This window comes from Ovis aries, chromosome 1 (genome assembly GCF_016772045.2).
Source record: "Ovis aries strain OAR_USU_Benz2616 breed Rambouillet chromosome 1, ARS-UI_Ramb_v3.0, whole genome shotgun sequence".
NCBI classification, from domain to species: domain Eukaryota; kingdom Metazoa; phylum Chordata; class Mammalia; order Artiodactyla; family Bovidae; genus Ovis; species Ovis aries.
The window spans coordinates 96,605,374-96,619,557 of NC_056054.1; the positions used below are offsets into that span (position 1 = coordinate 96,605,374).

Sequence of the window (14,184 nt, forward strand, 5' to 3'; positions counted from 1 at the left end):
CCCCTGGAGGAGGAAATGGAAAGCCACTCCAGTATTCTTGCCTGGAGAATCCCATGGAAAGAGGATCCTGGTGGGCTACAGTCCATGGGGTCACAAAGAGTTGGACACAACTAAGCATGCACGTTAAATTGATATTTTGGTGTGTAAATAAGTTTTGTTTATCTAATATGAATTACTTCTCTGAAATCCAGTGATTCCTGAATGAAATGAACAACTCAGTTTATAAACTTGCATGATTCCAAGAATCAAGCTCACACATGCCCTCACAACTCAGGCTTCCTAAACCAAAGTGCAGACATACCTTGAGGCTGGATCTGAATACAACAGTTTCTCCCTTTAGTCATCTTAATGTTCCATAATTTAGTTACAGGCTTTTCTGGTTACTTCCAGCAATTTTTGGCTTGTTTTTGTTGCTTAGCTCTAAGTCATGTCCAACTCTTCTGTGACCCTGTGGACTGTAGCCAGCCAGGCTCCTTTGTCTATGGGATTTCCAAGGCAAGAATATTGGAGGGGGTTGCTATTTCCTTCTCCAGGGGACCTTCCCAACCCAGGGATCAAACCCGCGTCTCCTGCATTGGCAGGAGGATTCTTTACCACTGAACCACCAGGGAAGCCCAGTTTCTGGTTTACAGCACTATTACTGCTATAGGCCGTTCATAGGAACTTTGAAAGTTGACCATATAATTCCTTCAGTACATCTCCTTATTATAATGTCCATGATAGAGGCCAGTTTGCACTGATTATCAGGTAATTCTAACAAAAATTTAATTTGGAAACAAACAAATGAGAAAAGAACCCAACTTTTAAAAATTGCTACTGTGTTAGATTTATAGTCTTTTTATATTAGAATACTAGACCTTGAAACTACAAAGGAAGTGGGGAGATGTGGGGAGTTCTAATATTTATCGGATGCCTATTATGGGCCCCAGATGCCTCACACCTGTGTCATCTCATCAATCCTCTAAATAACCCTGACCTCAGCAGCCCTGACCCTATACTTCTACCCCACTGTTTTGCCCCTCACTGCCAATCAAAACCAAGCTAGGGGTTCTTAGATCTTCCCATAGAACCGGAACCTTGTCCTCTTAAAACTTTTCATACTCTGATTTTTTTGTTTAACTGTGCATGCATGCTAAGTCGCATCAGTCGTGCCCAACTCTGTGCAACACTATGGACAGCCTACCACTTCTCTCCATGGGATTCTCCAGGCGAGAAGACCAGAGTGGATCGTCATGCTCTCCTCCTGGGGATGTTCCTGACACAGGGATCGAACCCACATCTCTTACGTCTCCTGCACTGGCAGGCAGGTTCTTACCACTAGTGCCACCTGAGAATCTGTTCCAAAATACACTACAAACCTCATGAAAGGCTCTGCACCCATCCATCTTGGCAACTATGATTTCTCCAGCACTTAGCGTGCTATGAGACTAGCAAAAGGCATCATCAGTATTTGTTAATGAAAGAATGACCCTTGAAGGCAGTTTCCAAGCTCCAAGATAAGACTAGCTTTGAAATTCGTATTTTCCCCACAAATAAGAAATCACAGACTAGTGGAAGGCTTATTCAGAATGCATTCACTGGCAACGTGTTACCAGGAGATCTTTAGACACTATTTTAAAGTGGGAGCATTTCCCATTAAATCAGTTCTTTTAAAAGTATTTCAGTTTTAAAAGTGTTCAGTTTAGCATTACCATATTAAGATAAAATGGGAAAATCTTGCCACAAGCCAACATATGATAGAGTCATTATCAATTTTGTTTCTAGCTCCGGGCAGGTAATGATTCTACAGCACCACCAGTATGCCTTATTCAGGTACTGCCAGTTTAAAGCTCTGTTTCTCTCTGTGTGTGAAGCCTTCTGAACAAGCTTTTAAGGAAATCAGTGGCCCTGAAAATATGCTAGAAAGAAGCTTGATACTAAAATTAGTGTTGATGTCCTAGAGGGCTACATACCTTCAGATGTGATCCAATTGCAAAATTCCATGGGAATACTATGAATTACCCAATTTATATTTCTCAGTTGAACGTCTTAGAAAAAGAACAGACTTAATTTTTCTGTGAGTTTGAACTGTTGCTTAGACTCAATTTATTTAAATATGGAATAAAATATGTAGTCTCTTCTCCCCACAATGATAACCTTCAGGCCTTAACGACCAGTTAATTCTGGTGGAGGCAACCTCAGGGTCTAGTAGCCCAGAAATGGTTACTTAGAATGTGGCACATTCAAAGTCTTACCAAGTCTATCTAATGGTCACTAAGGACTGACCACGCACAGATAAAATCAAATAATGAATAAGCTGGATGTTGGTAACCAGTTTTTTAGTTTGAAAGAATCTTGGAGAATCCTTCTATTTTCTGTTTCATACCCTAAGGCAATGAGGTTAAAGACACTGGTCTTGTTAGCCACTAGTGCATAGCAAGCCAGAAAACTCAGGATTCCCAGAGCCTAACACAAAAATAAACAGAGAGGGGGAAAATAGCTGCAGTGGGGACTGAACTTCTTTCTGTTTATTAATCAGATCACTGGCATTTACCTTCCACTGGTGTAAATGTTGTAATCGAGGTAATCTGACCATGCAGGTAAGCATCCAACTTAATTGTGTGTGCTCAGACACCTGAAGAAATAAAATAGAACATTAACAAAGGTGGTCAATATCATCTTGCATATAAGGCAAAACAAAATGGACAATAGGTATTACCTCGACTAAAATATCTCAGATCATGTTAATTTAAAAAATCAAGGGAGTTAATTCATAATGCATAGAATTTTAGATGCAGAAGACATCTTAAAAACTACCCAATACCCATTACTAGTCTAGTATTTCAATCTTCTTCACAACATCCCTAGACAGCAGCTGACCAGACATTGCTTCAGCATCTCCAGTGAGGGGACTTCACTATGTCCTGAACCATCTATTTCAGCACAGAGGATCTAGTCAGGATTTTATAACTTTGTATGCGGTATAATCTATAAAAATATGGAATCACTATGCTGTATACCTGAAACTAATATAATAAGTCAATTATATGTAAAAAAAAAAAAAAAGCCAAAGAGAAGACATACCCATGCACACACACAAATATGCATACACATTGGTCCAATCCTCTAAATATATGAAAGCAGCTGTACTATCTTACATGGCAAAAAATGGTACTAGACTGAAAATTAAAGATTGAGTCCTTTAGACCCAGAGTAGTTTGAAATTTAGGAGTCAATTTATCATCTGAAAGTGTGTTTTTATAGTTTCTATTTTTCCCTCTTTTTTTTTTTTAAAGAAGAGGTTTAATCAACAAGAAAATATAACCTTCTCCCAATTTGTTTCTGTTTTAACCAAATTAAATCAAGTCACAAAATCTGGCAACAATTGGGATGATTCTTGGGTCTGAGCCAGGTACTAACTGGTCACCGAGAATTTAAGGCCTATGCATCCCTTTTCAGGACCCTGGGGATTCTGAGCCCTTCATCCATTGTGGCTTTGTGTGTGTGCCCATCTGATTTCCTTAAAAAGCAGAGACTATTGCCAGCTCTGGAAAGTGGCCCCAAATGTGTTCTCTGTGGGTTTTGCAAATGGAACATAAAGGAATGAAGCTGAATCAGCCCAGGCCTATTTTACTCGCAAGGAATCGCCATCTGGCATAAGATAGTTTCTCTCTTTTTTTTTTTCCCTCAAGTCATGGAGAGGGAAGAGTTGTTTTTCACATGTTTGACAAGGAATCACTTTTAAAGTTTTGCAAGTTGCTGGGCTGAATCTGTCATCTTTTCTTCCAAGAGGCATTTGGGGTTCATTGAGGGCAGTGACTTTGACAGCATTGTCCATGCAAATTGCTAACTGCTGCTGTAAACAAACAGCTATCAGACAGAAACAGGAACCCTGGCTGGAAGCAAGAGGATTATAGTCGCTTCCAGTCACCAGCAAAAAACATTCCCACTTGAACTAATAAAATAAGAGCTGTTTTTTGACATGAAAAACTAGGAGAGATTTTTTTTTTCTTCGTTACTGAATTAAGAAAGGAATAAAAACACAGAAAATAACCATGTACATGTGGAAAGAGACAAGATGATCCCTTTCCTTCAACTAGGGCTCAAGAGCTCAGCTTTGGTGATATGCAAACAGCTACTGTGACGTCTCTATAAAGTCAAGTATTTTCCTTGGAGTAGCTTTATATTTGGGTATATGGAATGAGATCTATTGAATACTCTGCAGAGATTTTCCTGGTGATTCCAAATAATGTGGCATAAAATTAATTCAATTATTCTTATATAGAAATACAGTAAGACTTTTTGGTCAAAGGCAAATAATTTTCATAATTTATTATTAATAAGTACATCAGAAGGGTACTATACTTTAGGATTTGGCTCTCTTCATTTATTCATATTCATGGCTACTGCTTGGAAGTGACCAGATTTCTATCTGGAGAAAGTGAAAATGGTATTAAATATGGTACATTCTGACTTATGTTGTGAAATCACAAACAAAATAAAAATATAACCTGTTTCAGCCACAGAAAAACAAAAACACGGAACAATAAAGTGGTCTGCTGATGATCCACAAACAAGTCAGCAGTGATTTAAGATTTCTGACCTCTTAATCATAACAAGTAAAGACATGTATTCTGCAGTTACAGTCATTTTGCCTACCCCGTCCACTGCTGTAAAACAAGAATCTGGTACACTATCAGTTCAGTTCAGTCGCTCAGTCATGTCCGACTCTTTGTGACCCCATGAATAGCAGCACGCCAGGCCTCCCTGTCCATCACCAACTTCCGGAGTTCACTCAGACTCACATCCATCGAGTCAGTAATACCATCCAGCCATCTCATCCTCTGTCGTCCCCTTCTCCTGCCCCTGATCCCTCCCAGCATCAGAGTCTTTTCCAATGAGTCAACTCTTCGCATGAGGTGGCCAAAGTACTGGAGTTTCAGCTTTAGCATCATTCCTTCCAAAGAAATACCAGGGCTGATCTCCTTCAGAATGGACTGGCTAGATCTCCTTGCAGTCCAAGGGACTCTCGAGGGTCTTCTCCAACACCACAGTTCAAAAGCATCAATTCTTCGGCACTCAACCTTCTTCACAGTCCAACTCTCACATCCATACAGGACCACAGGAAAAACCAGAGCCTTGACTAGATGGACCTTAGTCGGCAAAGTAATGTCTCTGCTTTTGAATATACTATCTAGGTTGCTCATAACTTTCCTTCCAAGGAGTAAGCATCTTTTAATTTCATGGCTGCAATCACCATCTGCAGTGATTTTGGAGCCCAAAAAAATAAAGTCTGACACTGTTTCTACTGTTTCCCCATCTATTTCCCGTGAAGTGATGGGACCGGATGACATGATCTTCGTTTTCTGAATGTTGAGCTTTAGGCCAACTTTTTCACTCTCTACTTTCACTTTCATCAAGAGGCTTTTTAGTTCCTCTTCCCTTTCTGCCATAAGGGTGGTGTCATCTGCATATCTGAGGTGAACTATAGGTGCTCAATAAATATCTGTTGAATGTATGACAGTAACAAAGGCTGCAGAAAGAATGGTTAGGACCAAAAAGAATCCCTTGGTAATGCGGCCAAAAGCAGTTTCAGGGGAGGGACTGGGATGAATGCTGAAATAGAAAGCGGTGGTTGAAATGTGACTAGGAGGCAGCATGTAAAGACAGATGTACAAGTAAAGCATTAAGTAGAGCCCCTTGTGCTACACAGTATGTTATCATTTGTTACTCATTTTGTATATGGTATCAATAGTGTATATGTAGAGCAACTATATGCCAGTAAAAATTAACTTAAAAAAGAGTAACTAAACAAAATGTATGGCAAACACCTGTGAAAATATGAAATGTCAAAGTAGTATCCATTAAGTATGGAACAAGAAAAAAAGGGTAATAGAGCAGAGCTCATAAGAGTTCTCTCTCTGAGGTTAGGCCATGGTTTCTGAATGCTAATTCTGCCACTCATTAGCTGGGTAACCCTGTATAAATGACTTAACCTCTCTGTGCCTCAGTTTTATCATGTATAAAATGAGATTAACAACAGTATTCACCTGACAGTGCTTGGTAGAGTACCTAGCATACAGTAAGCACTCAATAAATGATTGCTGTTCTTGTTCAGTCACTAAGTGGTCTCTGACTCTTTGTGACCCCATGGACTGCAGCATGGCAGGCTTTCCTGTCGTTTACCATCTCCAGAAGTTTGCTCAAATTCATGTCCATTGGTTCAGTGATGCTATCTAACCGTCTCATCTTCTGCTGCCCTCTTCTCCTTTTGCCTTCAATCTTTCCTGGCATCAGGGTCTTTTCCAAAGAGTCAGCTTTTTGCATCAGGTGGCCAAAGTATTGGAGCTTCAGTCCTTTCAATGAATATTCAGAGTTGAATTCCTTCAGGATTGACTGGTTTGATCTCCTTGCTATCCAAGTGACTCTCAAGAGTCTTCTCTAGCACCACAATTATAAAGCATCAATTCTTTGGCGCTCAGCCTTCTTTATGGTCCAACTCTCACATCCTTACATGACTACTGGAAAAACCACAGCTTTGACTATACAGACCTTTGTTGGCCAAGTGATGTCTGCTTTTTAATACACTGTCTAGGTTTGTCATAGCTTTTCTTTCAAGAAGCAAGCATCTTTTAATTTAATGGCTGCAGTCACCATCTGCAGTGATTTTGGAGCCCAAGAAAATAAAATCTGTTACTGCTTTTACTTTTTCTCCTTCTATTTGCTATGAAATGATGGCACCATATGCCTTGATCTTAGTTTTTTGAACCTTGAGTTTCAAACCAGTTGTTTTTTTAGTCTCCTCTTTCACCTCATCAAGAGGCTCTTTAGTTCCTCTTCATTTTCTGTCATTAGGGTGGTGTTACCTGCATATCTGAGGTTGTTATTTCTCCCAGCAATCTTGATTCCAGCTTGCGATTCAGTCATTATTATTATAGAAATTTCAGAAAGAATCTTTTAACTTTTTAAGCTGAGATAATTATAGATTCACTTCTAGTTGTAAGAAATTATACTACTGAGAGATCCAGTATACGCTTCACTCAGTTTCCCCCAAAGGCAACACCTTGCATAAATACAGTACAACCTCACAACCAGGAAACAGAATTTGATACAATCCATCCACCCTATTGAGATTTCACCAGTATTACATGCACTCATTGTGTGGCTGTATTTAGTTCAATGCAATTTTATCACATGTGTAAGACATTTCTTTTTTAAGGAGGATAGAAACAAAGCACTAAGTGGTAGGGATTGAGAACAAAAATTGTGTTTGTTTTTTTAAGGTGGGATAAACCTACACCTTCCACTGAAACATGAGGAAGAGAAATAAATACAGATGAGGGTCTATCTTGTGGGATAACAGTGGAGAGCAGAAAGTGAGAGAACTTCAACTCTAATGGGCCCCTTTATCTCTGAAAACAGCAGACGGGGATTACAAACAAATGGTCTAAGAAATGTACTCAGTGGAACTGCTGGGCTTGATAGGAAGGAAAAAAACTATTCTGGAATACAGCTGTATAAGACTTGATTCTTTGCTGGTGCTTTTGTGAATGAAAGAGGACAAGCATCTTTAAAATATGCTCATGAGGAAACACTGGTATTCTTCAGGGTTGGCTAAAATTTTTTGCCTAAACATTTAAAAAAATTTGTAGAAAAAATAAACCAGTTGATTGCATCTTTAATTTCCTTTGGTCAGTATGAATTTTTAATAGGATCTGAAAAGCACTAAACAGAGAGCAAAAATCTTGATAATTGAAACTACATTAAAATTAATAACATATTTTTATCAAATACCACTATTAAAAGGGGCGCCCCTGGTGGCTCAGATAGTAAAGAATCTGCCTGCAATGCAGGAGACCCAGGTTCGATCACTGGGTTAGGAAGATCCCCTGGAGAAGAAAATGGCAACCCACTCCAGTATTCTCGCCTGAAGAATTCCATAGACAGAGGAGCATGGCTGGCTACAGTCCATGGGGTTGCAAAGAATCAGACACAACTGAGCAACTAACACTTTCACACTGGGTGCTTTGCTTGGGAATTCTTTCCAGGCAGTAAATTGGAGCCATTGTCTCCCATCTCTCAGGGATCACTCCCTGTCCTTCTTCACCTGATGCCAAAGTCTCCTGAACCATTAAAGAGGGGAAAAGGGACTTCCCTGGTGGTTCAGTGGTTGGGAATCAACCTGTCAATGCAGGGGACATGCAACAAGAGAAGCCACTGCAGTGAGAAGCCAGCACACTGCAATGAAGAGTAGTCCCTACTCGCTGCAACCAGAGAAAGCCCACAGGCAGCAATGAAGACCCAGCACAGCCAAAAATAAAATAAATAAATAAAAATTACTTTTTAAAAAGAGGAAAAAAAGGCACATCACAGAGTGAGAAGAGATGTTTGCAAACAGAATACATTGGTATACAGAATATGTACAGAACGCTTACAAATTGATAAGAAGAAAGCAGTATCACCTTATGAAAACCGACCAAATGTTCTAAGTGCAAATTAGTGATACCACTACACACTCACCAGAATGATTAAGCTGAAAAACCCAAAATACTATCAAGTATGGTCAGGATATTGAGTAAACAACTCTTATACTGTGCTGAAGTGAAGTGAAAGTCGCTCAGTTGTGTCCGATTCTTTGCAACCCCATGGACTGTAGCCTGCCAGGCTCCTCAGTCCACGGGATTCTTTAGGCAGAACACTGGAGTGGGTTGCCATTCCCTTCTCCAAGGAATCTTTCTGGCCCAGGGATTGAAGCCTGGTCTCCTGCATTGTAGGCAGATGTTTTACCTTCTGAGTCACCAAGGAAGCCCTTTATACCGTGCTGTGGGAATGTAAACCCTGTTCCACCGCCTTTGAATGCTGACTGTATCCATTAATACTCAGCATTCATATAACATATGACCCAGGTATTCCATTTCTATGTATATACCTTAACAGAAATGTTTACATATGTTCACAAAAATATACGTGCAAGAATGAACTGTAATAGCCCTGTATTGTAGGTGATCCAAATGTCCACCTACATAGAATGCATATATTGTGGTATACTCACTCAAGGGAATACTACAGCAATGGGGAAGACTAAATTACATTTAACAACATGAATGAATCTCATAAACATAATGCTGAATGAAAGAAGCCAGACGTAAAAGAGTATGTACTAAATTATATTGAATTTAAAAACAGGTTATCTCGGGAAAGGGATGGTTAAGTAAATGGAAAGGGGAATAAAGATCAACACAAATTAACCATGTAACCTGTACATGGGTGTGTTCAGCTTGTGAAAATAGACAAAAGGCTTGCAAATCTAACTACACTTGGTCTTGAATAAAATAAAATGAAAACTTTTCTGGTGCTTAGAAAAGGTGGAAAGTGAATGTGAAAGTGAAGTCGCTCAGTCGTGTCCAACTCTTTGCGACCCCATGGACTGTAGCCTATCAGGCTCCTCTGTCCATGGGATTTTCCAAGCAAGAGTGCTGGAGTAGACTGCCATTTCCTTCAAGGACTGCTAAAACAGCAGAGTAACAACCTCTGAAAATCTGCTCCTCCATAAAAACAATGAGACACAAGCAAAAACAGTCAAAGTCAACTTTTATAAAACTCTTGAAAATTAACCAAAGGCTTGCAATCATCTGAAGAATAATTAAGAAAAAAACCACAGTCTCAGTAAGAACAGAGAGCCTGGTGGCATTTTAACTTGCCTGATCCCCATCAGTCTCTCCCCGTGTCTGTGTGGTCATGAAAACGGCAGCCTAGCAGCCAATGGTAGGGAAAGTCGAGGTCTGGAGCTCCTCATATAGACTCAACCCCAGAGAATTGTCACTATTCAGCTGGACAGCTGCCCATTTGGAAAATGGAGAAAAGCCCCTCATTTGCAGGGCTGGTGATTATTTGACCTGATTTAGAGTTCACTCAGTTGGAAAAGTCCTCTCCTTGGGACATGTTTCGGAAATAATCACCAGCAATGACTTAATATTACTGCTGCCTGAGAGGCTGATACCAGAAGGAGAAAAACAAGATGCTGGCTAAAAAATCTTATGGAGGAAAACTGGGAAATGATTTGCTTATGGAGGGCTTTGAAAAGATCTGACATGCTCCTGGGCCTCTGGCAAGGCTGTGCACATGCGGATCAAAGCATTTAGACATTTCTGCTCAATCATCGGTGGGCTCAGTGGTAAAGAATCTGCCTGTCAATGCAGGAGACACATTTTTTAATCTCTGGGTCGGGAGATCCCCTGGAGAAGGAAATGGCAACCCAATCCATCCTGGGAAGTCCCATGGACAGAGGAACCTGGCAGGCTACAGTCCTTGGGGTCGCAATGAGTTGGACATGACTAAACAATAACAACAACAAGCTCAATCGTTACCTGAACACTAAGCTAACCCAGCAGAGACTGTAGTGACCACACAGGACTGTGAAGTTGGAGTTTACAGATTTGCTGCAGAAAAGTCAATGAGCAGACACAGCAACAATAACAAAATGAACCCTCAGTGGTGGGTAGAGAGCGGATTTCACTAGTGAATTCCTATAAACATTTAAAAAATTAATATCAATTCTTCACAATCTCTTCCAAAAAAATTAGAGAAGAAGGCACACTTCCTCATTCTAGGAGACTTGTATTACATTGAAACCAAAACCAGGCAAAGGTATCATAACAAAATAAACTATAGACCAAGGACATGAATACAGACGCAAAAGCCCTCAACAAAACACTAGCAAATTAAATCCAGCAACATACATGAAGCATTACACAACATAATCAAGTGGGATTTATCCTAGAAATGCAAGCTTGCCCTAACACCCCAAAATCAATCAATGTAGTACTATACTAATTTAGAAAATGTAGTACTAGTATAAACATAGAACATCACTGTGGACGGTGACTGCAGCCATGAAATTAAAATTTGCTTGCTCCTTGGAGGAAAAACATGACCAACCTAGACAGCATATTGAACAGCAGAGACATTACTTTGCCAACAAAGGTCCGTCTAGTCAAAGCTATGGTTTTTCCAGTAGTCATGTATGGATGTGAGTTGGACTATAAAGAAAGCTGAATGCTGAAGAATTGAACTATGGTGCTGGAGAAGTGCTTTTGAACTATGATGTTGGAGAAGACTCGAGAGTCCCTTGGACTGCAAGGAGATCCAACCAGTCCATCCTAAAGGAAATCAGTCCTGAGCATTCATTGGAAGGACTGATGCTGAAGCTGAAACTCCAATAATTCAGCCACCTGATAAGAAGAACTGATTCCATGGAAAAGACCCTGATGCTGGGAAAGATTGAGGGCAGAAGGAGAAGGGGACGACAGAGGATGAGATGGTTGGATGACATCACTGACTTGATGGATGTGAGGTAGAGTGGACTCCGGGAGTTGGCGATGGACAGGGAGACCTGGCATGCTGCAGTCCATGAAGTTGCAAAGAGTCAGACATGACTGAGCGACTGAACTGAACTGAACTGATAGATCAGTGGAAAAGAAGTGAGAGTTCGGAAAGAATAGTCTCTTCAACAAATAATGCTAGGACAACTGAATATCCACAGACACATATCTATACGCAAAAGAACGATGCTGGGCCCCTACTTCTCACCATACATAAAAATTAACTCAAGATGGATCAGGGACCTCAGTGTAACAGCCAAAAGTATAAATTGCTTGGAAAAAAAATAGGACTAAGTTTTCCTATTTCACCTTGTCTTAATCAGTGATTTGCTAGTCCATGACTCCAATAGCACAAATAACAAAAGAAAAAAAAAAAACTGGTTTTCATCAACATTTTAAAATGTTGTATTTCAAAGGAACCATCAAGAAAGTAAAAGACAATTTACAAAACAGGAGAAGTTACCTGCAAATCATGTCTGATAAAGTTGTATCCAGACAATATAAAAAACTCATCCTTCAACAATGAAAAGACAGATAATCCAATTTAAAATGGGCAAAGGATTTGAAAAGATACTTCTTCAAAGAAGATACACAAATGACTAATAGGCACATGAAAAACTGCTCAACATCATTCGTCTATTAGGAAAATGCAAATCAAAACCACACTGAGAAAAAAACAACACATTGAGCTATCACTTTACAGTCATTAGGATAGTTAAAAAAAAAAAAAAAGAAGAAGAATTTGGACTCCTTTACAGATCTTCTTCAACTTACAGTGGGGTTGCTTCCTGATAAATCCATCGAGTTGAAAATATCCTAAGTTGAAAATGCATTTAATACAGCTAACATGTAGATCATCATAGCTTAGTCTAGCCTACCTTAAACATGCTCAGAACATTTACACTAGCTATATTTGGGCAAAATTATCTAAGACAAAATCTATTTTATAATACAATGTTGAATGTTTCAAGTGATTTATTGAATACTGTACTGAAAGTGAAAAACAGAATGGTCGTATAGGTACAGAATTGTAAGTCTGTCAGTTGTTTACCCCCATGATGATGGGGCTGCCAGGAAGCTGTAGCTTGCTGCTGACGCCCAACATCGTGAGAGTTGCTAGCCCAGGGGAAAAAAAAAAAATCAAAACTCAAAATTCAAAGTACCATTTCTGCTACAATATTTATTGCTTTTGTACCATTGTAAAGTTGAAAAACTGTAAGTTGAACAATCCTAAGTCAGGGACCCTTTGTACATTGGTGGTAGAACTCTCATTCCAAGTAGTGTTCAGTTCAGTTCAGTCGCTCAGTCATGTCTGACTCCTTGTGACCCCATGAATCGCAGCACGCCAGGCCTCCCTGTCCATCACCAACTCCCAGAGTTCACCCAAATTCATGTCCATTGAGTCAATGATGCCATCCAGCCATCTCATCCTCGGTCATCTCCATCTCCTCCTGCCCTCAATCCCTCCCAGCATCAGAGTCTTTTCCAATGAGTCAACTCTTCGCATGAGGTGGCCAAAGTACTGGAGTTTCAGCTTTAGCATCATTCCTTCCAAAAGAACACCCAGGGCTGATCTCCTTCAGAATGGACTGGTTGGATCTCCTTGCAGTCCAAGGGACTCTCAAGGGTCTTCTCCAACACCATAGTTCAAAAGCATCAATTCTTCAGCGTGCAGCCTTCTTCACAGTCCAACTCTCACATCCATACATGACCACAAGGAAAACCAGAGCCTTGACTAGACGGACCTTAGTCGGCAAAGTAATGGCTCTGCTTTTGAATATGTTATCTAGGTTGCTCATAACTTTTCTTCCAAGGAGTAAGAAAAGAATGGCTGCAGTCACCAACTGCAGAGATTGTGGAGCCCCAAAAAATAAAGTCTGACACTGTTTCCACTGTTTCCCATCTGTTTCCCATGAAGTGATGGGACCGGATGCCATGATCTTCATTTTCTGAATGTTTAGCTTTAAGCCAACTTTTTCACTCTCCTCTTTCACTTTCATCAAGAGGCTTTTGAGTTCCTCTTCACTTTCTGCCATAAGGGTGGTGTCATCTGCATATCTGAGGTTATTGATATTTCTCCCGGCAATCTTGATTCCAGCTTGTGTTTCTTCCAGTCCAGCGTTTCTCATGGTGTACTCTGCATATAAGTTAAATAAGCAGGGTGACAATATACAGCCTTGATGGACTCCTTTTCCTATTTGGAACCAGTCTGTTGTTCCATGTCCTGCTCTAACTGTTGCTTCCTGACCTGCATACAGATTTCTCAAGAGGCAGGTTAGGTGGTCTGGTATTCCCATCTCTTTCAGCATTTTCCACAGTTTATTGTGATCCACACAGTCAAAGGCTTTGGCATAGTCAATAAAGCAGAAATAGATGTTTTTCTGGAAGTCTCTTGCTTTTTCCATGATCCAGCAGATGTTGGCAAGTTAATCTATGGTTCCTCTGCCTTTTCTAAAACCAGCTTGAACATCTGGAAGTCCACAGTTCATGTATTGCTAAAGTCTGGCTTGGAGAATTTTGAGCATGACTTTACTAGCGTATGAGATGAGTGCAACTGTGTGGTAGTTTGAGCATTCTTTGGCATTGTCTTTCTTTGGGATTGGAATGAAAACTGACCTTTTCCAGTCCTGTGGCCACTGCTGAGTTGTCCAAATTTGCTGGCATATTGGGTGCAGCACTTTCACAGCATCATCTTTCAGGATTTGAAATAGCTCAACTGGAATTCCATCATCTCCACTAGCTTTGTTTGTAGTGATGCTTCATAAGGCCCACTTGACTTCACATTCCAGGATGTCTGGCTTTAGATGAGTGATCACACCATTGT

General features: G+C 40.2%; 1 protein-coding gene across 4 annotated transcripts in view; it reads right to left on the reverse strand.

Annotated features, from left to right (window-relative positions):
• WARS2 (tryptophanyl tRNA synthetase 2, mitochondrial) overlaps positions 1–14,184 on the reverse strand; it is a 96,848-nt gene that overhangs the window by 20,354 nt on the left and 62,310 nt on the right. For all 4 annotated transcript variants that reach the window (XM_042253137.1, XM_027973662.2, XM_027973655.2 and 1 more), the window contains one exon: positions 2,534–2,614. In XM_042253137.1, the coding sequence (XP_042109071.1) occupies positions 2,534–2,614 (81 nt within the window). The remainder of the gene's footprint in view (positions 1–2,533; positions 2,615–14,184) is intronic.